This window comes from Aristolochia californica, unplaced genomic scaffold, assembly GCF_029961685.1.
Source record: "Aristolochia californica isolate CCGP_79_NKW_82.1479 unplaced genomic scaffold, dmAriCali1.0.hap1 SCAF_10, whole genome shotgun sequence".
Lineage (NCBI taxonomy): Eukaryota > Viridiplantae > Streptophyta > Magnoliopsida > Piperales > Aristolochiaceae > Aristolochia > Aristolochia californica.
In genome coordinates this window covers 25299219-25320556 of record NW_027181771.1, presented here as the reverse complement: position 1 = coordinate 25320556, position 21338 = coordinate 25299219, and the positions used below count along the sequence as shown (strand labels likewise).

The 21338-nt window shown below is 40.2% G+C and overlaps 1 protein-coding gene across 1 annotated transcript; it reads right to left on the bottom strand.

Moving 5' to 3' along the window:
• Window positions 1–4500: 4500 nt before the first annotated feature.
• LOC137941747 (probable serine/threonine-protein kinase PBL1) lies at window positions 4501–8990 on the bottom strand. The gene is made up of 5 exons (XM_068787309.1): window positions 8676–8990; window positions 6958–7641; window positions 6571–6828; window positions 5788–5907; window positions 4501–5509 (listed from the first exon to the last, which is right to left on the bottom strand). The coding sequence occupies exons 2-5, from the start codon at window positions 7588–7590 to the stop codon at window positions 4895–4897; spliced, it is 1626 nt and encodes a 541-aa protein (XP_068643410.1). The 5' UTR covers window positions 7591–7641; window positions 8676–8990; the 3' UTR covers window positions 4501–4894.
• Window positions 8991–21338: the final 12348 nt, after the last annotated feature.

Below are 21338 nucleotides of genomic sequence, written 5' to 3'. Positions count from 1 at the left end.
ATAGGCAGCTAATTTGTGATGATGAAGGGCCAAGTGTCTGCTGAAATAGGCAATGGGATGTCCTTGCTGCTGTAAAACTGCCCTAATGCCGCCCCCAAATGCATCGCATTCAATAACAAAAAGATCCTCAAAATTCAGAAGTTGAAGCATGGGAGTTGATGCTAACGCAAGCTTGAGTTGAGAAAATGAGGATGCTGCTACCTCGAACCATGCGAATGCATTGCATTTCAATAAGCACGTCAAGGGTGCTGCTAGCTGACCGTAGTCATGGATGAACTTGCACAGATAAACCCAAGAACCCTTTTAACGCTGTTGCTGAATGTGGAGTAGGTCAGTCCACAATGGCTTGGATCTTCGAACTATCCACCATGACGTCGGCGGCAGAAATAACATGGCCCAAGTAAGCTACCTCTGGAGCACCAAACGAGCATTTGGAGTGCTTGAGAAAGAGATGGTGTGCACGTAAGAATTGAAACACCGTGCGCAAGTGCTGCATGTGGCTCTCCCAAGTGGCGTTGTAGATAAAAATATCGTCAAAGAAAACAAGGACATATTTCCGTAAAAGGGGTCGAAATACCTCGTTCATGAGGGCTTGGAAGGTGGAGGGGGCATTGGAGAGCCCAAATGGCATGACCAGAAACTCGAAGTGGCCATGGTGAGTACGGAATGTCGTCTTCTCCACGTCAGGCGGGTAGACTCGGATCTGATGGTACCCGAAATGCAAATCCAGTTTGGTAAATAAGGTGGTAGCATGGAGCTCATCCAAGAGCTCATCCACCACGGGGATCGGAAATTTTTCCTTGACAATGTGTGCATTCAACTCTTTGTAGTCGACACAAAAGCGCCAAGTCCGATCTTTCTTGTGGACTAACAGCACCGGAGCAGCAAAAGGGGACCTGTTGGATTGAATAACACCTTGTTCGAGCATTTGCTGGCATTGTCTCTCAATTTCATCCTTCTGTAAGTGCGGATAGCTATATGGCTGGACAACGATAGGATCCGTACCCAATTTGAGACGTATACGATGGTCACAGGTCCTGATGGGAGGAAGTGACTGAGGCTCCATAAATAAGTCCCCAAACTCGGTAATGAGGAACTGTAAGACACTGCTGTCCGAGGTGGCTACCTGTAAGTGCTGGAGTGTGCAGCGGGAGGGGGCATGAGTGCCATGAAGAATGATGTCTCGCTGTCCAGAAGTGAAGGTCATCGTTAAGGATGTGAAATCCCATAAAATCGGACCCAGTTGTTGAAGCCACTTGATACCCAAAACTAAGTCAAACCCGGTGAGAGGAATGACCAAGAAGTCAGTGACAAAGGGATGACCTTCAATATCAAACCAGACTGCTGAACATACTCCAATACTGGTAAGCTTCTCCCCATTTGCCACTAAAACCAAGAGGCTAGAGTTGTGTTGCACTGGTAAACCCAATTGTTGTGCTATGGTTTGGCTGAGAAAGTTATGGGTGCTGCCCGAATCAACCAAGGCAACTGCCATGAGATTTTGGATGTGGGTGTGGACCTGCATGGTGTTGGTGTTGGTGTTGTGCAAGCCGGTCATGGCATAGAGGGAAAGGGCAGGTTCCTCCACTGTTGGCTCCTCTTCAGGTTCTGAAATGTCACCCTCTTCAGGATCACCCCCGTCAAGATAAAATAGCCTTTTGCACTGATGGCCGACGCGATACTTCTCATTGCAATTGAAACAGAGGCCTTGAGCTTGCCGTTGTTCTTGTTCAGCTTTAGAGAGGCGTTTGATGAATTGGGGAGGTGGTGTGGAGGGTGGAGACTGTGTAGGAGGAATGGAAGTGGGGGCTGGAAGTAGGAGAGTGGGGGGGAATGGGGGAAGCAGAAGCAGATGTGTGTGTGTGTGTGTGTGTGTGTGTGTGTGTGTGTAAGGGGGGGGGGGGGGGGCATCCAATGTTCTGGCCAAATTCATGGCATGGTCGAGATTGGGTGGGGCATGTAATTCAACCGCAAGGTGGAGTGCCTCAACTAGACCTACGGTGAACAAGGGAACATATTGGTTGGGGATCACCAAGTGAGAGGCATAGGCTAGCTTTTCTTAGAAGGATTTTTGGTACTGTTCTATCGAGCCAGTTTGCTTGAGGTTGGTTAATTCTCCAAGAGGGTTGTCGCAGGTTGGGGTTCTGAACTGCAACATACATGAAGCTTTGAAATACTCCCAATCAGTCATAGGATTCTCTTTTTTGAACTGATGATGCCAAACATGTGGAAGGTAGCAAGTGGAAGCCTTTCCTCGGGCTGGGTGCATTGGTGCCAAAAGAACTAGTTCCACCTATGCAACCAAATGAGAGGGTCCGAAGACCCATCATACTTGGGGAAGTCCAATTTGGCAAATCTAGGCATCGACGTATGGCCTGGTCCTTGGACGCCCATTGAAGGGGGGGGGGGGGGGGGCTCTAGGACTGTGGTTGGGCAGGGGGAGAGGAGGCATGTCCGTGTTGGGCAGTAGGGCGAGGGGAGTCTTTGTCCATCTTAACCACCAGGAGCTGGATAGTGTCGTTGAGGGAAAGAATTTGCTACTGCATGGAGTCAAGCTGGGCCTGCATTCCCACACGATTTTCCTCCACCAAATTTCGGATTTCAGTAGGGGAAGATGAATCGCCAACGGTGTTCCTGTCTGATACCACGTTGTTAGGTTCCCTTGCCATGGATCGTGTCACCCGGCATTCCCCTCTTGGTTCCAGTGTTGAAGATGAAGAAGGAGGTGTTGTAGTTTCTGAACGTCAACTGGTTGCTGGTGATTTCTGAGAGAGAAGGTGAGTGAGGGCGTGAGGAGAGTGGAGCTCCAAGGGAGGACGTGAATTCTAATTAGCCTAATGGAATTAATCTACTGAACTTTGCTTGATTGATTTCAAGTTTCCGTCCTCCTTATAACCCAAAGAAGGGACGCATACAAGTGGGCCAAGATTTTGCCAATTAACTTGACGCAAAAATTATAAAAGTACCCCATGACTTAACCTTAATTTAACAACAATTAAGTCCTATGCCTAGCCGTGACTCTTGATGCTATGGAGTCCATAACAGTGTGATTGTGGGTTGCAGTCACATGAAGAATTAGGGCTTGTTCTCTAAGAAATACTCATTGGATAAGATAGAATGAGGTCATAATGCGCTACTCACATGCAAGGCCAACACATATGTTGTGTTAGGAACACAAAAAGTGGAGAGAAAAGAAAGAGAAAGAGAAAAAAAAAAAAAAAAAAGGTTTATTTTCTTTTGTTTGGATGCCCATGGAAAATTAGAGAGAAATATAGTTTATCTTGTTTGAATCCACGTGAAAAATGAAAAAGAAAAAAAAAATTAGTAAATATAAAAAATTTCTCTCTAGTTTCTATTTCTTTTCATTTTTTCCCAAATTTCATCATTTTGTGAGAGAAAATTTATTAACTAAGAGAAAAAGTGATTTTCTTTTCTCTCGATGATTCTCTTTTGCCAAACAACAAAAAATAATTCTCTCTCCCTTTTTCTTTTATATTTTTTTTCTTTTTTATGGGTTCCAAACAGACCCTTAGTTTTTGGGTATTCTCAAAGCCTATATACAAAGTCCAAGTTCAAGCCTACAAAAAAAGGCCAACTAAATGAAGGTTCAAGTCCAAAAGACATTTTTCATTAAAACTACATTGTACTAATTGCTCATATATAGAATTTTCAAAAAAATATATAATTAAAATATATATATATCAGTATTTCCCAAATTTCAAAAAATGATGGAGAATGTTAGTGAATTTTGTGTAATAAGAATTCATATGCAGTTTCTAAATCCAAAATTGTATATGAGAGTATATTGGGAAGTTTGAGTCAATTTGAAAATCAAATCATACTCGGATCCTCAAGTTTGGGGAAGCCTATAAATAACTAGGTTTGATTAGAGGGAGAAGACGAAAATACAGTGTCTTCGATCTCCAATTGGCTCTCAATCTCACTCTTGAGCTCTTTCTCTTTGAAAAATCTCTCTCAAATTTTCTTTATGAAAAGCTAGTTTGAGATTTTCCTTCAATTCTAAATATGAACTACCAAAAAAAGTATAGACGAGTTTATGTAGATTGTTTTCATTGCATGTTTAAGAACTCAAAAAGCTTTTGTATCTTGGGGAGTAATCGCCAAAATCTGGGGCATGCAAAAAGGCAAATCTCTTTCAAAGACATTGATTACTGGCTTCGGACCTACTCTAGTATTGTTTTAACTATTAATTTTTAAAGTGTGTACAAAAATGCAGTTCCATGAAAGCACCTATCAATACTAGGTTACTTTATTTGATTAATTAGAGCTCTTCTGAGTGTTAAATTTCCAGAATACCTCATTCTCATAGATTCCCTGCAATGCAAGTTACTTTGTTTGAATAGAAACCTATTTTTTTCCTTGTTTTAACTCTTTGATATGGTCACGTAAGAATGAATTTCCTCACATAAGAGAGTCATATGATCACAAGCATTTCAAGTTGATTATACCAAGAAACAGCCCAAAAACTGAAAATCCATCTCGCAGAGAAAAACTAAAGAATGCATTCTAAAAACAAGTTTACACTCTTCTTATATCTACAAAAGGCCATCGTCTCCTCTATAATCTCCTCAGGAAGGATGGGAGAGCGAAGAAACATATCTTTACCTTGCATATCAGAAAGGTGAAAAAAAACAAAAATAATAATTTCAAAAATACATGTAATATCCACAATCCAAATCCTTCTACCCCTGGTCTCCGGACCCGCGAAGGTGATGTTTTCTGTGTATCATGTGTTCAATTCTCTTCTATTGAAACTGTTGATGAACATGTTTGTGGAGGTAGTGCTGCACCCGAAAGTCTCGTTGGAGAAATTGATGGTCTCGACCAGGGAGGTGGTGAAGGTGAAAATTTGGCAGGTAGGTAATGATCCTATTCAGACTGGGAGACCTCGCACCCGCGAAGGTGATGTTTTCTGTGTATCATGTGTTTGATTCTCTTCTATTGAAATTGTTGATGAACATGTTTGTGGAGGAAGTAGAGCTGCACCCGAAGGTCTGGTTGGAGAAATTGATGGTCTCAACCGGGGAGGTGGCGAAGGTGAAAAATTTGGCGGGTGGGTAATGACCCCATTCAGACTGGGAGACCTTAGCATTTGTTTACCAGCAATTGTTGTTGGTTCTTGGAGTGGAAACCGACACGAGTACTTCATGTCCTGGATGTTCTTAAGAGATTCAACAATGCTTCTCATGGTGGGTCTATCGGATGGGTCTTTTTGCAGGCATTTTTGAACTATATCAGCTACAGCACGTGCAGCTTTGGAGGGAAATCTACTTTTAAGACGTGGATCCATGATGAGAGAGAGGCGGGAATCATCAGAAAGAAATGGGCGGCTCCACTTAATAAGATTTCGCTCCTCTTTTGGATGTCGAGTATCGAGATGCCTTCGACCTGTCAGGAGTTCAAGAAGAACAATCCCAAAACACCAGACATTGCTCTTGGGGGTGAGTAATCCCCTTTCTGTAGTTTCCTCTGGCAGATTAGCACTGACCTGATTTTGGGGAGAAGAAGGAATACTTCGATCAATCAGGGCACAAAATGATTCAGAACAAAAGACCACAGAAAATGTACTTGAACTTTGTACAAATGTAATAGCCACAAATTCGATTCAAAGATGTTACAAAGCACAGCTGCACAGGCAGTTAGCACACGTTTCTATTAAAAAGCAGTTACTTGCCTTTCTTATTTGCCATTTATGCATACAATGAGTTCAGGGAATCGAAAGAAAGAAAGCAATTTCCACAAAGACTGTTTATTGAAAGCACTTACTGTTGAGTTATTAGTGGCATTCACATCAGGGCAAACATGAACACAGCCATAACCTGAAAGCTTTGCGCTAAAATCTTTGTCCACCTGTATATTTGCAGTTGAGAACTCAAAGAACATAGCCTGTTGAAAGCAACGGCATTAAGAGTTAGCTTTCACTTCACTCCTGAATGGGAAAAGCAAAAATTGTACATTGTTAAAATCGGGGCTCATTTCTCCCATAATTACAAGCTGAAGTTAAGAGGTTTCTTCCATGTTCTTCCACCCACTACAATCTTGCTATCCAAAATCTAGCCTCATATGTGGAGCAAATCTTGTTATCCACCCATTCTCCCCCTCATATCCAGGCCTAAAATTGACAACCCGATTGAAGACACGAAGAACAGACACAAGGGCCATAGAGAACAAACAAAGAGGTCAGAAAGAACATAAACATGAGCAGGGGTTTGCTCTAATACCACAAAGTTGGGTGGTGCCTTCTATCATTGACTAGTCAAATTTAGAAGGCCTGCCCGCCACTAATAAACAAGGGAACTTTTCAACCCAAACTACTATAGGACTACTCTCCCACAAAACTCTCGCTCTCAGACAACAAACTGAAGACAGAGCACTTGTGCCACTAACTACCGATGGACCTTTTTAACCAGCAACATGCATGACTACAAGATCTCAAACGCTAAAAAAAAAAAAAAAACAACAACTTGAGATGAACGAGAACCTGAACAACAAAGAAGCATGCGTGATTCTAACCTCCTTTTAAACAGAGATAAAGGTCAAGTACATTACTTGGAAGGGGCCTTCCTCGTGCAAAAAGGCAAGACCTTGCGCAGCACAGAGAGCCAATTTTGTCCTGGCATACCAATCAATAGGTAGCCCATCAGACCGTCCATACAGCAGTTGATCTAAGCTTCCATTGAAAAGCCTGTCATACACTAACATCCGCTGGTCTGAGCCTTCTCGCGCATGATAACCAATCAATTTACATAGTTGAGGATGTTGCAATGATGCAAGTGCATTAATATCATTGACAAATTCCTTCATACTCTGCACAAAAAAACCAATGACATGAGATTTATATCCTTCAAGTACTGTCAATCAACAAACACCTGCAACACTGACTTATTGGGTATGGTAATCAACAAATTTTCTAGATCATAGTATACAATATCTCACCTGAGTTTGACCAGCTGGAAGAAGGCGGGTAACTGTGGCTTCAAGCTTCTTAACACCAGATGATTCATCTCCAAATGAAGCTTTATAGAATGTGGATGAAAGACCTTCTGACATGCATCTCTCTGGTGAGAAATGTTGACAAGCACCAGCAATTTCATCATAGGAGAAATTTCGAAGGCCTCCTAAAGGAGGAAGTGGCAGTGGGCCAGAGGTGAAAATGGGCCCACTAGCATTGATGGACTTGAAGCTTCCCAAGTTCTTCAAAGCTGCACTCAGAGGAGACGGAAGAGGGAGAGGTTGTGGGCTTGAAAGCCATTGATCCTTTGCTGGTCCGCCTTGACCCTTGGAATCTTCTTGTTCATCATATTCCCCAGCAGATAGGGCATCTCGCTCTGCCACATGGAGGCTGGATGGAGCAGATAGTGCACGTGTCCGACCTGTCACCCGTGTGCTTTGTTGCACTGGTTTGGTAGTTCTAGTTCGAAAGCTTGGAGGAGCAGACTGAAGGGTACGGCTCAAGTTTTGTGGCTCAGGAAGTACAGTGGGAGACGCTTCAAGGGGTTTGTTTGGTTTGATAAAGATGGGCTGCTCACTCTTCTTCTTTTTGCTTTTCAAGACTGTGAAGCAACCCATCTTTGATTGGGCTTTGGCTTGATCTTGTTCTTTCAAATATCCAATTTACTCCTGCAAGGACAGAACAAAGAACACAATTTGTTGAATGTTTCAGAATTTGCTGCTGAGAATATATAGAGAGAAAAAATTGCATGTGTCGGAATGGGCCAAGATTCTAAATTAGGGTTAGAAAGTGATAGAACAACTAGAAGGTCACAGGGCCTTTAAGCGTTACAAAAAAGTAAGCAAAAGCTTAGTAGTTAACAAAGGACTACAAGATTTGCTCAAGCTACTCCAAGTTTAGATCCCGGTTCTGTTTGCAAAGGTTCCCAAAATTGGATCCAACTTACCCACTTTTAGATCTAATCAAACCAACAAAATTTCACATCCTGGCTCTGTTTTCTGACAAAATTTAATCCAATTAGATAAATCAATCCCAACTTCTACTATAATTGGAACAGATCAATGACAAAACTAAGACTTACATGCCGGCCTAATACAATATGTCTCTAACTGTAAGAAATATATCTAAACCACATTACCTGTGAAAATCTAGGAAAAATTAAACTAAAAATTCCTCGAAAAGGGCACTTTAAAAATTAATGCCAGACAGGATTAACCCCAAGTGCCAAAACACAAGAAACATCCAACTACTTGAGAAATAATGCACATAAAATAATTATAATAGTACCATAAACAGTTCAACTCAACTAAACCGGTTCAGACATAAAAAAGGCAAACTCTTCAAAAAGTTAGGTCACTAAGATTGTAGTTGAAACCTAATATCACCAGTACCTTTTTAAAGTTCGAATCACAAACCTGGATGTATTCATGACTCCCCAAGCGAAATCCCTTATTTGTCAATTACCAAAAGAAAATCGACTTAAAACTCAATCCAGAATCCATATTTCCCAACATGTTAAAGTTCAAATCTAGCAGGCGACCCCAAAAATCCTCAGAAATGAGAGTGAAATTTTACAAACCAAAAACAAGAAAAAAAAGAACACAAAAAACAAGGATGACTGATCAGCCCATAACCAGCCCCTGAAAGGATGAATGCCAATGAAATAAAATTTAGTCAGAAAATAAAAAAGAACGAATCTAACCTCAGAAAACAGTATATCTCCACCCGCAGCAATCCCAGGACCAAGAAATCCAATCCACGACTCAACTGAACCCCGCAAAGTTCCACCATAAACTTGCTCGCGCAGCTCTCAGAAATCCCCTAATCCCAAAACAGAAGACGGAGAAATTTCAAGTTCTCCCACACAACATGGTCGAAATTCAGAGAGAAGGAAACCCTAATCGAAGTCAATGGAAGGAAAGAGAGGCGAAGGAAAGAAAAAGTAGACAGAGAATGGCGCGGTCCTAAGAGACGAAAGCGAGAAGAGGAGCGGCAGTCAAACCAAACTTTAAGAAGAAGAAAGCATCACCAACAGAAACCGCTTCTTTCTTTATTCCTTCTCCAAGTCGAGACCTCTTCTTCGCACTAAATATCATCAAATACCATCCCTACGTTTACAAGAAAACTAACACTTTCTCCGGGGAGTAGCATGCTCTGTAATTACATCAACGGTCTTGGTCTTTTCCGCTTCCAGGAAGTGCCTCGTTTGAAGTGACAATCGTCAAAGGTGAGCAAAAGTATTATAAAGAAGCATAAGTGTAGTCAAAGCAAAAGATCATGATTGGTTTTGACTGGCTCATAGCCGTCGGATCAGAGATTTGGGCGGAGAAATCGGTAGTCAAATCCCTTTTTAACATATCTCAGTGGCGCCGGATGACGTCGAGTCGTCGACTGCTGTCGGGCGAAGGAATTAAGAATTTACGGACGAAAAGGAAGAGGTGAATGATTTGGCCAATCATTCATTTTTATATTTTTTACCTAAAAAACCATTCTCATGAATCTCATCTTAGCGATTTTGGATTTCGAGATTTACATGAATGCCACGATTTGAATGATAAAGATGGAAACTAATTGCACCAGCCCCATTCTGAAATTTGAAATTTTTAATATTGAATTTATTATATACTCTAATTTCGTTCCCTACCAATCATAATTTGGTTGAGTATTGCAAAAAGTTTGAAATTTTTCACTCTTAAAAAATGTTTTATGGAAAAGAGACCTTGATAAAGGTTGATCATTAAGTCCTTAATACAAGAGGGGCAGCCAAATACAACTTTAGTATTTTATTTTATTGATTAAAAATTATTAAAACTTAGAATTTCATGATATATAATAAAAGTAAAAGAGGAGAAATGTTATTGGTGGAGTATTGTAAAAAGTTTGAAACTCTAGTATATCATTTCATTAATTAAAAACTTTAATAAAACATAAAAAAAACTCAATTTGATTCGATTAATTGTTGATCTAAGTAAACTTATGTTGGATTTTTAATATTTTTGATAATATGAAAATAGGGAACCTGAAATTGTGCTACCAAGATGTTATTAGTCTATGTTAGACACATGTTTTTCAGCACAAATTTATATGATTTATAGCAAAAGTTTAAGACAAGACAGTGCACAACCAAATTGTCAAGTCAAGACCCAAAACAAAAAGTGATTGAAAAAATGTTACTGTGAAGAAAAACATACATGAAGAGGAAGTATAAATACTTGAAGATTTAGAGACTAAGGAGTGATAGAAAATCTCAAGAACTATAGTTATGTAACAGAATTGTTAGCCAAATTTTAATTCTTAGATAAAAGTATGTTTTTAAGCATTAGAACATAATATTTTCTAAAACCATACAACTTAGACAAATATTTTAGAACTTTTCATTCACTTAAATTTGGCCTTATTTGTATACACTGCTAATATGCATGATCAATTATCCAAATAACAATATGATCAATGATCCTATAGACAACTAAGTCGGACTTACAATGCATGATTAGTTATTTTTTACAGAATATGATCGATCATACAAAATACTTCTAAGCAAGAAGAATAAAGCATGAGCGGTCATCCTCTTGGCATGGTCAATCAAATAGAGTTTTGTTAACACAAAATACAAAGCATGATCAATGAACCAAATTTACAAATGGTAGTAAAATTGTTCATTGGTGCCATAATCGACAAAAGGCCATAGGAACTCAAAAACATAGTTGTTGGGGGACTATTGATTGATCATGAAAAAGTATGATCGATCAACCTCCTTTGCAATTTTTCGAACAATGGTAAAAATGGCTTAGTTTGCATGTGAATTGCACCATGTCTCTTTGTGGTTGTTTGAAGATAGTTACATTTATGCTTAATTATTTTCTTTTAATTGCACCTTAAGCATTTGATTTTTAATTTTTATTTCCAATTCACCTCCTCCCCCCAAGATGCCACTCGGAAAATAATTAGTATTAGTGTAGACCTTAATTGATTTAAGTCCAAATTTGATTTGTTTTCATTTAATTGATTTCTTTGACATCTCTAGAAGATCTTAAGTTCCAAGAGGGAGTGATCCCAATTCCTGTTAAGAACCTAGCCTAACTTTCAGATGTGGTGGAGGGCTGAGCTAACTTCCACTCTTGAAGAAAGCTTCTAAAGCGTGCCAAGTACTCTAGAATATTTTCTCCTTGTTTAGTATTCAACATTCTCAAGAGAATATCATAGGGTCTATGCAGTGTATCAGGGCATGAATATAGTTTCGTACATGTCTCCCAAATTTTTTTAGCAGTGTCAAGATGAATAACATTACTAGAGACATGTTCTTCCATGCTATTTATTAGCCAACCAATTACCAAAGTATCATGCTTCAGCCATTTCATATAAAAAATATCATCTTCATCAACAGGTGGTCATCAGGTAGTGAGGTGACCAAGTAGGTCTTTGGTTACGAGAAACCTCCTAACCAAGGTGGACCAGCTCATAAAATTTGATACCCCAATTAAGGGTAGGGTGGTGATTCTCAGTATATCACCTTTGATATTCATATTATCATCAGCTATGATAGGCTCTTCTTCAAAAAACTTCAAATAATAACACCAAGTAGCACTTCTTCAATCAACTCGGTATATGTAAATATAACATCAATGTTAAATTAGATTTTTTTTCAAAAACCACTCATAAGAGGCTCAATAGAAATCTTCTATATCAAGGAACTCTTATCCCACGAAAAAAAAAAATTTCTATAATCTGAGTATGGACTGGGCTCAGCAAATAAAATTTCCAAAACGATAAAACTGTTTTGATAGCTCCTTCTAGATAGAGGGGCATGCATATCCATAACATAATAAGATGAAAGTATTCACATATTCATCCTTGAATCATCATCTAAATTCGAGAACCAGTAGCATAAAAAAAAATTTGAACACTTATCTCTCAGCTAGTGTTATTCCTTCATACAAGAGCCTTCTTTGAGTGGTGTTGATCATCACTTCTCTAGAGCATTCCTTTGTCGAGGGATCCTAAATATGTTGCTCTGATACCATGTTGAATTTATGATCCCTTTTCCATGATCACGAGCAAGATAAAGAAGAAAGAAAAAGGAGAAAAGGGAAGGGAGAAGAAAAAAATAAAAGAGAAGAGGAGGTTGCACCACGCAAGAGAGGGACAAAGAGAACCAATTGGGGATTGAACATGTGATTTGATTAATTCTGAATTACAATACTTCTATTTATAGTAAAGGAGGAGGTAGAGTCTTTATACAACTTGTCATTCAATCCTAATTACATTCGAACTCTAACTCTTCAATATAAGTAAGTCTATTCAAACTATACTACTAGAAGACTAACTTGAGTAGAACTAGGAGTCCTTCATTATTCACGTGAATATAATGGATAAGCCAGTTTGTAGCCTTATTCTTGTGGGCCCCTCATAATCTCCAAGCGCACCTTGATAAGAGTGACAACTTGTGAGATCTTTGTGGGTCCCACTTGATCTTCAAGTCTTCTAAATCAATTCAGTTTGTGCTTCTTGCTTCCTTAACTCGTGCTTGCTTTGGGTAAGGACTCTTCTTGGTGTTCCACGTCCTCTAGGACTCTTCTTGATGACCTACGTCCTCATGGTGGGTCCTACCAGCTCAAGCACCATGGTGGGTCCCACATTGTAACACTCCCCCTCAAGCTGGGGGTGAGAAGACATCATAAACGCCCAACTTGCTGCATATAGTAGACATAATCTTGTAAATTCATTTAGAATTACGATCTGTTGGCTGCTTCCTTAACCAATCTCTTGAAGAAGAATTCCTTTTAGTGGAATGAGGTGGCCACGGAGTCATTTGAGGCCCTCAAAGCATCTCTTGTTTCAACCCTTGTTCTACAGCTTCCTAATTTTTTAAGATTTATTTGTGGTTGAGTGTGATGCCTCTGGTGGAGACATTGGGGTAGTCTTATAGCAATAGTCACATCTCATTGCGTATTTCAGTCGATAGTTGGGCATTCATCATCACAACTTGGCGGCGTATGAACGGGAATTAATTGGGTTGGCCAAGGCGGTCCAACACTAGCGGCCTTACTTATGGGGCCGTGCTTTTCTCTTCCGAATGGATCACTACTACCTTAAATTCTTACTGGAGCAACGTCTCACTACTTCGCCCCAGCAGCATTGGATTAGTAAGTTGATGGGATTTGACTTTTCGATCGAATACCATTCAGGAAGATTAAACAAGGCCGCGGATGCCTTGTCCCATCGTTTGGAATATCAGCAGCTTGTGTATGCTATCAGTTAGCCTCAGTTCCTCATTCTTGACTTGGTGAGAGAAACCCATGCCACTCTTCTGGCCCTATAGAAGCTACACCATAAAATTTCAGAGGGGATGATGGAGTCGAAGTGGTCCATCCAGGATTCACTTATTTGCTACAAGCGGCGCATTTACCTTCCACACAAGTCCGAGTTGATTCCTGTCATCCTCTTTGCATACCATGATAGTGCACATGAGGGAATTCAAAAAACTTTGACCAGACTTTTACTGGCAAGCCATGAAGACATCCATTGCTACATATGTCTCCATGCTATCCATCCTTCCTTTCAAGATTTCCAAACTGAGAGTGAACTTCTCTTCCAATGCAGCAAATTTCTTGCCAGTAGTCAGACCAGTCTCCATGCTATCCATCCTTCCCTTCAAGGTCTCCATATCGATATCAATTTTGGAGAACCTCTCTAGGACTATATCAAATTTTTTTTCAAGCAATTCAAAGTGTTCATTGGTGCTTCTCTCTATCGGGTTACCCTGCTCTGATACCAAGTTGTTACAGTCCCTAGCCATGGATCTAGTAACTTGGCGAGTTGAATATGAATCCAGCACTGTTTGAGGGTTTCTTATCATATTTTTGTGAAAAGAACTCTCTTATACTTCTCCTTTCAGGTTAGGATTGAAAAGTATTTTCCTTTTTTTCAATTATAGATGCAACCAACAAGTTAAAGGACTGTTTAAGCACTCAGATATGAAACCCCTCTTTTATGATTCACATCAAGAGGGTTTTACTTGATGTAATGACTCAAGAACAACCCATTTCCATTTACTGAATTCATTCCCCTTGAAAAGGAGTTTCCGTTTCTTAATTATGAATGAACCTAGCTAGTCAAGGAAGCTTCTTGAGGTCCCAACGTGGAACCCCCTTTCTTATGGCTCATGTCAAGGTAGGGTTTCCAATTTCATGCAGCACTGGTTCCTTACGTAAAAGAGAAATATAAATCTAATCTCAATGCTTGGAATAAGATTAGAAAATACCTCTTGACGTCAACACCAATCCAGCAACCAGAATTCGTCCTCCTTCCTGGTTAGCTCACGCCAACCCTTCTCCCTTTCTGGAATTTTCGTGAAAGAGATGATCTTCTCTTGTAGCTCGGAAGAGAAAGGTAATTCCTCTTCCTTTTCCTTCCAATATCTCCTCAAAGACTCCCCAATGGATACAACAAACCCCCAAGAGAGTTCACGCCAAGAACCCTAGAATAGGGAGCCTAGAAGGAACCTAAATTACCCTAGTTTATGCTAATTCTGAACTTGCTTTATTTCTCCATCCTTACCCCTTAATAGGGTCATTAACATCAACATAGGTTAGGGTTATAAAACCCAATTCTACCCCTACCTTTAAGTCTTATTAAAAATCAATAAAATTTGAAATTAAAAGCAACATAAATAATAAAAGTAAAGTAGATGACTCAGTGTTATTGAGTCCATAACACATATCCTTACGTGGGGTATCAAATTTTATGAGTTGGTCCACATCGGTTAGGAGGTTTCTCATAACCAAAGACCAACTTGGTCACCTCACTACTCGAGGACCACCTATTGATGAAGATGATATTTTTTATATGAAATGGCTGAAGAATGATACTTTGGTAATTGGTTGGCTAATAAATAGTATGGAATAATATGTCTCTAGTAATGTTATTCATCTTGACACTGCTAAAAAAATTTGGGAGACATGTACTAAATTATATTCATGCCCTGATACACTGCATAAACCCTATGATATTCTCCAGAGAATGTTGAATACTAAACAAGGAAAAAATATTCATGAGTACTTGGCACGATTTAGAGGCTTTCTTCAAGAGTGGAAGTTAGCTCAACCCTCCACCATTGATATTTCTATCCAAGATAAACAAAAGGAGGCATTAATTACTGCAGTTTGTCTTGTAAATGTTAAACCTCATCTTGAGATTGCCAAGAGTCAACTATTAAGTGTTTCTGTCCCAAAGTTTGATGATGTGTGTGCAACATTACTTCGTATTCCAGACCCTTCTTCCTCCACTACTTATGTGTCATCTGCTATGTATTCTGATCATAGAGGATCATCCTCTGACCGCGGCTGAGGCCGAGGAAGAGGTTATAGAGGGGGCAGAGGAAGAGGTGGAAGGAATAGTGCTGGCATAACAGATGATATTAAATGTACTCATTGTAAATTTCATGGCCATACTATATATCAGTGTCGTTAAAGGGCATGCACTTACTGTGGCAAATATGGCCACTATAAAGAAATATGCTATAAGGCTAATGACAAGTCAGAATCGACGAGGGCTAATCAAACCCTTATTACTGATGCACAAGAAGACCATCTCACTGCACAAAAGATTATTACTGATGAAGAGTATGAACTATTTCAGAAAATTAAGACCATGCTAGGTTTTCTCCTAGTCCCTCTGCAACTACTGCTGCCACTACTGCTTCAGGTATGCTATCCGCCTCATCTTCATCCTGGATAATTGATTTAGGAGCCTCCGAGCATCTCACAGGTAAAAAAAGTTTATTACATTCTTTATCTCCAAGTCTTTCACACAAGTCTGTTACCATAGCTGATGGTTCTCAAACCAAAGTCCAAGGAAAAGGTTCCACTTCTATCACCCCATCACTTCTGCACACTGATATTCTTTTTGTTCCTTCTTGTCCTTTAAACTTACTCTCTGTGAGTCAGCTTACAAAATATTTTAATTGCTCGGTTACCTTCTCACCTACTTCATGTGTTTTTCAGGATCTTATAACGAAGCAGGTGATTGGTGGAGGCCATGAACAAGGGGGGTTCTACTACTTGGACGGGCCAAAGATAAATATGGTGTCTACTACTGAGAATGAGATATGATTATGGCACAATCAGTTGGGACGTCCTTCCATACAATCTCTTCATCATATGTTTCCATCTCTTAAGATAAGGTCAGAATTCAGTTGTGAGGTGTGTCAGTTAAGTAAACATCAAAGGAGTACATACTCTCCTTGTTCAGAAGTCAAAAGTGACATTCCTTTTTCGTTGATTCATATTGATGTTTGGGGGCCTTTGAATGTCTCTAATATTTCTCAAGCCAAATATTTTATCACTTTAATTGATGATTTCACTCGCACAACTTGGTTATTTATTTTTAAGGAGCGTTCTGAGATACCATTTATTTTTAAATCTTTTTATGCGATGGTACTCACACAATTTGGTCGGAAGCTAAAAATCCTCTGGTCTGATAATGCCAAAGAGTATATTTCAAAAGACCTTGACTCATTTTGTTAAGAGAATGGCATTATCCATCATACATCATGTGCCTACACTCAACAAAATGGTGTAGCCGAACAGAAAAATTGTCAAATTCTTGAATATGCCATGAAAGTTCCATACTTTTATTGGCCCCATGCTGTCCTTACTGCATGTTTTGTTATAAATCATCTACCATCTACCATTCTTGGGATTAAATCCCCCTACTCTCAACTATTACCGCATGATGATCTATTTGCATTACCTTTGAAAGTCTTCGGTTGTCAATGTTTTGTTCATAATACATTGCCTAGACATAGTAAACTTGACCCTAAATCTATCAAATATATTATTTGGGATACTCTCGCACACAAAAGGGTTATATTTTCTATAGTCCTCCTTTGCAATGTTTATTTGTGTCCAGGGATGTAACATTCTTTGAAGACTCCTCTTATTATTTTGATAGTGCTCCACTTGGTATGTCATCAGTACCAAGTTCTCCTCGATCGGTTGTGCCTCGAGACATAGAGATTGTTCAACCCCCAGAGACAGTGGCCGATACCACACTTGCCAAGTTGTCGGATCCATTAGAGGTAAGTCATTCAACTCCAGTCGTTTTTGGTCCTCAATTTGATACTCATCCTATTGCTATAAGAAAAGAACCTCAATCATGCACTCAATCTTCTACTTCTCATCCTATTTCCAATTTTATGTCTCATCATTGCCTCTCACCATTATGTTGTCAGTTTCTTTCTTCTATTTCCTTCTTATATGTTCCACAGTCATATTAGGAGGCTCTACAACATCCAGGGTGGAAGGCAGCAATGGATGAAGAAATGAAGGCACTCAATGAGAACCACACATGGTCTCTAGTTCCTCTACCTACAGATAAAAAACCAGTTTGTTGCAAGTGGGTTTATATCGTCAAGCATAATTTGGACGAGACTATTGCATGACTGAAGGCACGTCTGTTTGCAAAAGGTTACACTCAATGCTATGACATTGATTATGATGAGACATTCTCTCTAGTATAAAAAATGACCTCAATACGTATATTATTATACTTGGCAGCTAATTCTTTATGGCTAATATATCAACTGGATGTTAAAAATGCATTTCTCAATGGTGATATCAAAGAACAGATTTATATGCAACAACCACCTAGATATGTGGTTGAGGGGGAGTCCGTATGTCACCTTAAAAAATCTCTATATGGACTAAAACAGTCCCCATGGGCTTGGTTTGAGAAATTTAGTCAAGCCATCATACGGGCAGGTTTTTACAAATGCTCTATAGATCACTCATTATTTGTTGAGAACACAACATGAGGTAAGGTGATTCTAGCCGTTTATGTTGATGATATTATTTTAACTGGGAGTGATTTTGAGGGCATTCAGAAAATAAAAGAGAGAATATGTGCTGAATTCAAGACGAAGGATCTTGGATTACTGAAATATTTTTTGGGTATTGAGGTCTTACAATCTAGACATGGGATTGTTCTATCCCAAAGAAAATATGCCTTTGATCTACTAGAAGAAATAGGTATGATGGGATGCAAACTGGTAGACACTCCTATCGATGCAAATACAAAATTATGTGGAGGTACTGGAGAAGATGTAGATATTGGCAAATATCAAATGTTAGTGAACGACTTATTTACCTATGTGTAACGAGGCCAGACATTTCATATGCAGTAAGTGTGGTAAGTCAGTACATGCACAAGTGTTAAGCACCTAGCCAATACTACCCAAAAGACCGGCCTGTTAGGAGCGGAAGACATAAGTAATTAACCCAAGACCATAACATCACACCCCACCTTCGCGAGCCGACGACCATGGCGGCGTAACGACACTGGCCCAACCCGGTGGCCTACTCTAGCGGCGGCCTACTCCTAGTGCCCCTTCGCAGTTCTCCAGGTCGCCCCCTCCGCTAGGTCGCCCCTTCCAAACCTACCAGTAATTTTAATCCAGCCTTTGCGCGCCCTGGGACTCGAACTCGTGACGTGGGAGCCCGCTCAGATACCAAATGTTAAGCACCTAGCCAATACTACCCAAAAGACCGGCCTGTTAGGAGCGGAAGATATAAGTACTTAACCCAGGACCATAACAACAACCCACAACTTAGTCATTGGCAATCACTTGAGAGGATACTACGTTATCTGAAAGGGGCTCTTGGAAGGGGGCTCCTCTATAAAAAAACATGGTCACTTCAACATTGAGGGATTCACGGATGCAGATTGGGCTAGATCCCCAGATGATAGAAAACCTACTTCTGGTTTTTGCGCGATGGTTGGAGGAAATCCAGTTGCATGGAAAAGAAAAAAACAAAATGTAGTAGCATAGTCAAGTGCATAAGCAGAATACAGAGCCATGGCCCACACTGTAAGTGAACTCTTATGGATAAGATCTCTTCTAACTGAATTGGGATTTTATAAAGAAGCTCCAATGGATCTGTATTGTGATAATCAAGTAGCAATACATATTGCATCGAATCCAGTCTTTCATGAGAGGACAAAGCACATTGAGGTAGACTGCCACTTTATACGAGAAAAATTTCCAAGCTGGTCTCTTATCCCTGAAGCACATATCATCACAAAATCAAGTTGAACACATCCTCACCAAACCAGTCACTCACAAGATTATGTCTACCATATGCAACAAGCAAGGCGTTTATGATGTCTTCTCACCCCCAGCTTGAGATGTTGTGCACTCAATCGCACACAGAGTCACTCAAAGGAGGATACAATGACTCAATGAGTTCAGTAGTTTTATAATTCATATTTTATATTTATTTAAGTATGATTTTTCGTTAAGTATGTAAGGATTATGTTCGTAGGGGCAGTATGGGTATTTTTAGCCCTAAAACACTTATGACGTCAAACCCTATTTAAAGGGAAAGGAAATAGAGAAAAGGAAAGCCTTGAGAATTAGGTTAAATAGGCTTGGGACTCACCTTGACATGTTATAGGGTTAGAGATCTCCCTTGAAGGTCTCGAGGTATAGATTTTCCTAAAAAATCTGCATATCCCACCATCATTCTTGATCCATTCTCCATTGATTCATACCGAGCAAGGGAGGGAGACTTTCTGGCCCTTTCCTGAGTTCAAAGAGAGGCTTCAACCTCCTCTTCATCACCAGCAAGAAGAGAAGGCTTTCCCCTCTCTTACCGAGCCAGAATTGAGAGATTTCATCTCATACATTGCGAGCAGCATCAAGCAGGTCTCTTTCTAGCATTAAGTCCAACAAAAATCTAGGAAGGAGCTTTCCAATGTAGGCCAAGGGATACCCAAGCTAGGACTACAATCCTAGCACGACCAACAACAAGAAGAGGAGTGAAATCATCTTTGTCGTGGTCAAGAAAAGGTAACACTGTCCCTCTACCCTTCATGTTCATCATATCTGGGTTCTTGGCCTCTACCGAGCACCATACTACCTTCATCAAAGAGAGTGTTTACCACTTGATCAAGATCAGTCCAAGAAAGGGTTTTCTCTAACCTTACTGAGTCCAGCAACACACTTAGAGTGTTGGAGCCTCAGATCCCCTGCCGTGTTACTCGATCCATGACCCGGGACCGTAACAACTTGGATCCGAGTTGATTCCTGCCATCCTCTCTGCATACCATGACAGCGCACATGTGGGAATTCAGAAAACTTTGACCCGTATTCGAGCAGACTTTTACTGGCAAGCCATGAAGACATCCAATACTACATATGTCTCCGCATGTCAGGTATGTCAACATCACAAGGCGGACCACTTAAGCCCCGCCGGCCTCCTACAACCACTAGCCCTTCCTACTCAGGTAACCTTGTCCATTTCTACTGTTTGTTGATGATAGAAGAATTGTTCACATTTCGTGAACCACAGTAAAGGATCTTTAGAGCCATCATATGTAGGAAAGTTAAGTTTAAAGTACCTTTGAACCGTGGATGGTCTTTGTGCGTGAGTAGCCATGGGAACCAGTGGTTGGCGCAGGGGTGGATTTGGTGGTGGCGTGAATTGTTGGTGAGGTACTGGTTGTGGTTGAAAATTGGTGGCTGGTGGTGGCGTTGGTGCTTGAAGTGCAGCAAGTTGTCGGATGACTGTTTGGAGAGATGATTCCAGCGTCTGTAATGTATTATTGATGTGAGAAATTTCAGTACCTTGAAGAGTGGATCGTTGTTGAAGTTCTGAAAGTACTTGACGTATGTCCTCTGGAGAAGAGGAATCACCGAGGTGGACCTGTCTGATACCACGTTGTTAGGATCCTCACGAGCCATGGATCTTGTCACCCTCCTCTCTTCTCTTCCTTCCATTACCTTGCTTGACGTTGAGATGGAATGAGCGAATGATGGATATTGAATTTTGGAAAGCAGAATTTCATAAAGGAATTGGGGAAAAAACGGAAGAGAGCTTGAAGGAGCTCTTGACCTGTTTATCTAATTTACTCTAGCTAAAGTAGACTCAATTCGTATCTCTCATTACCCTAGCCGTCCCCTTAAATAGGGTTGAAGACGCCCAAAACACTAAAGACCCCTTGGGTCAATGGTTCAAACCAATAAATGCTAAACCAACCCAAACCAAAGACAAAACCAAACCAAAAACAATTACATGGAAATTGAAAAAGACATTCATTAATTCCTACGCCTGTTGGTAACTCGTGATGCTATAGAGTCCATAACACACAACTGCTGCTGGGATGTAGATATACGCTGATCCAAGAGATATTTCAAACTATAATGGTCAGTGCGGATGAGAAAATATCTACCCCATAAATAAGGACGCCAGTTGCGTACTGCTTTCACTAGACCAATAAGTTCTCTTTCATATGCTGGCAGTTTATGTTGGTGCACTGGAAGTTGGTGGTTGAAATAGGCGATAGGATGGTTGGCTTGTAGCAAAAC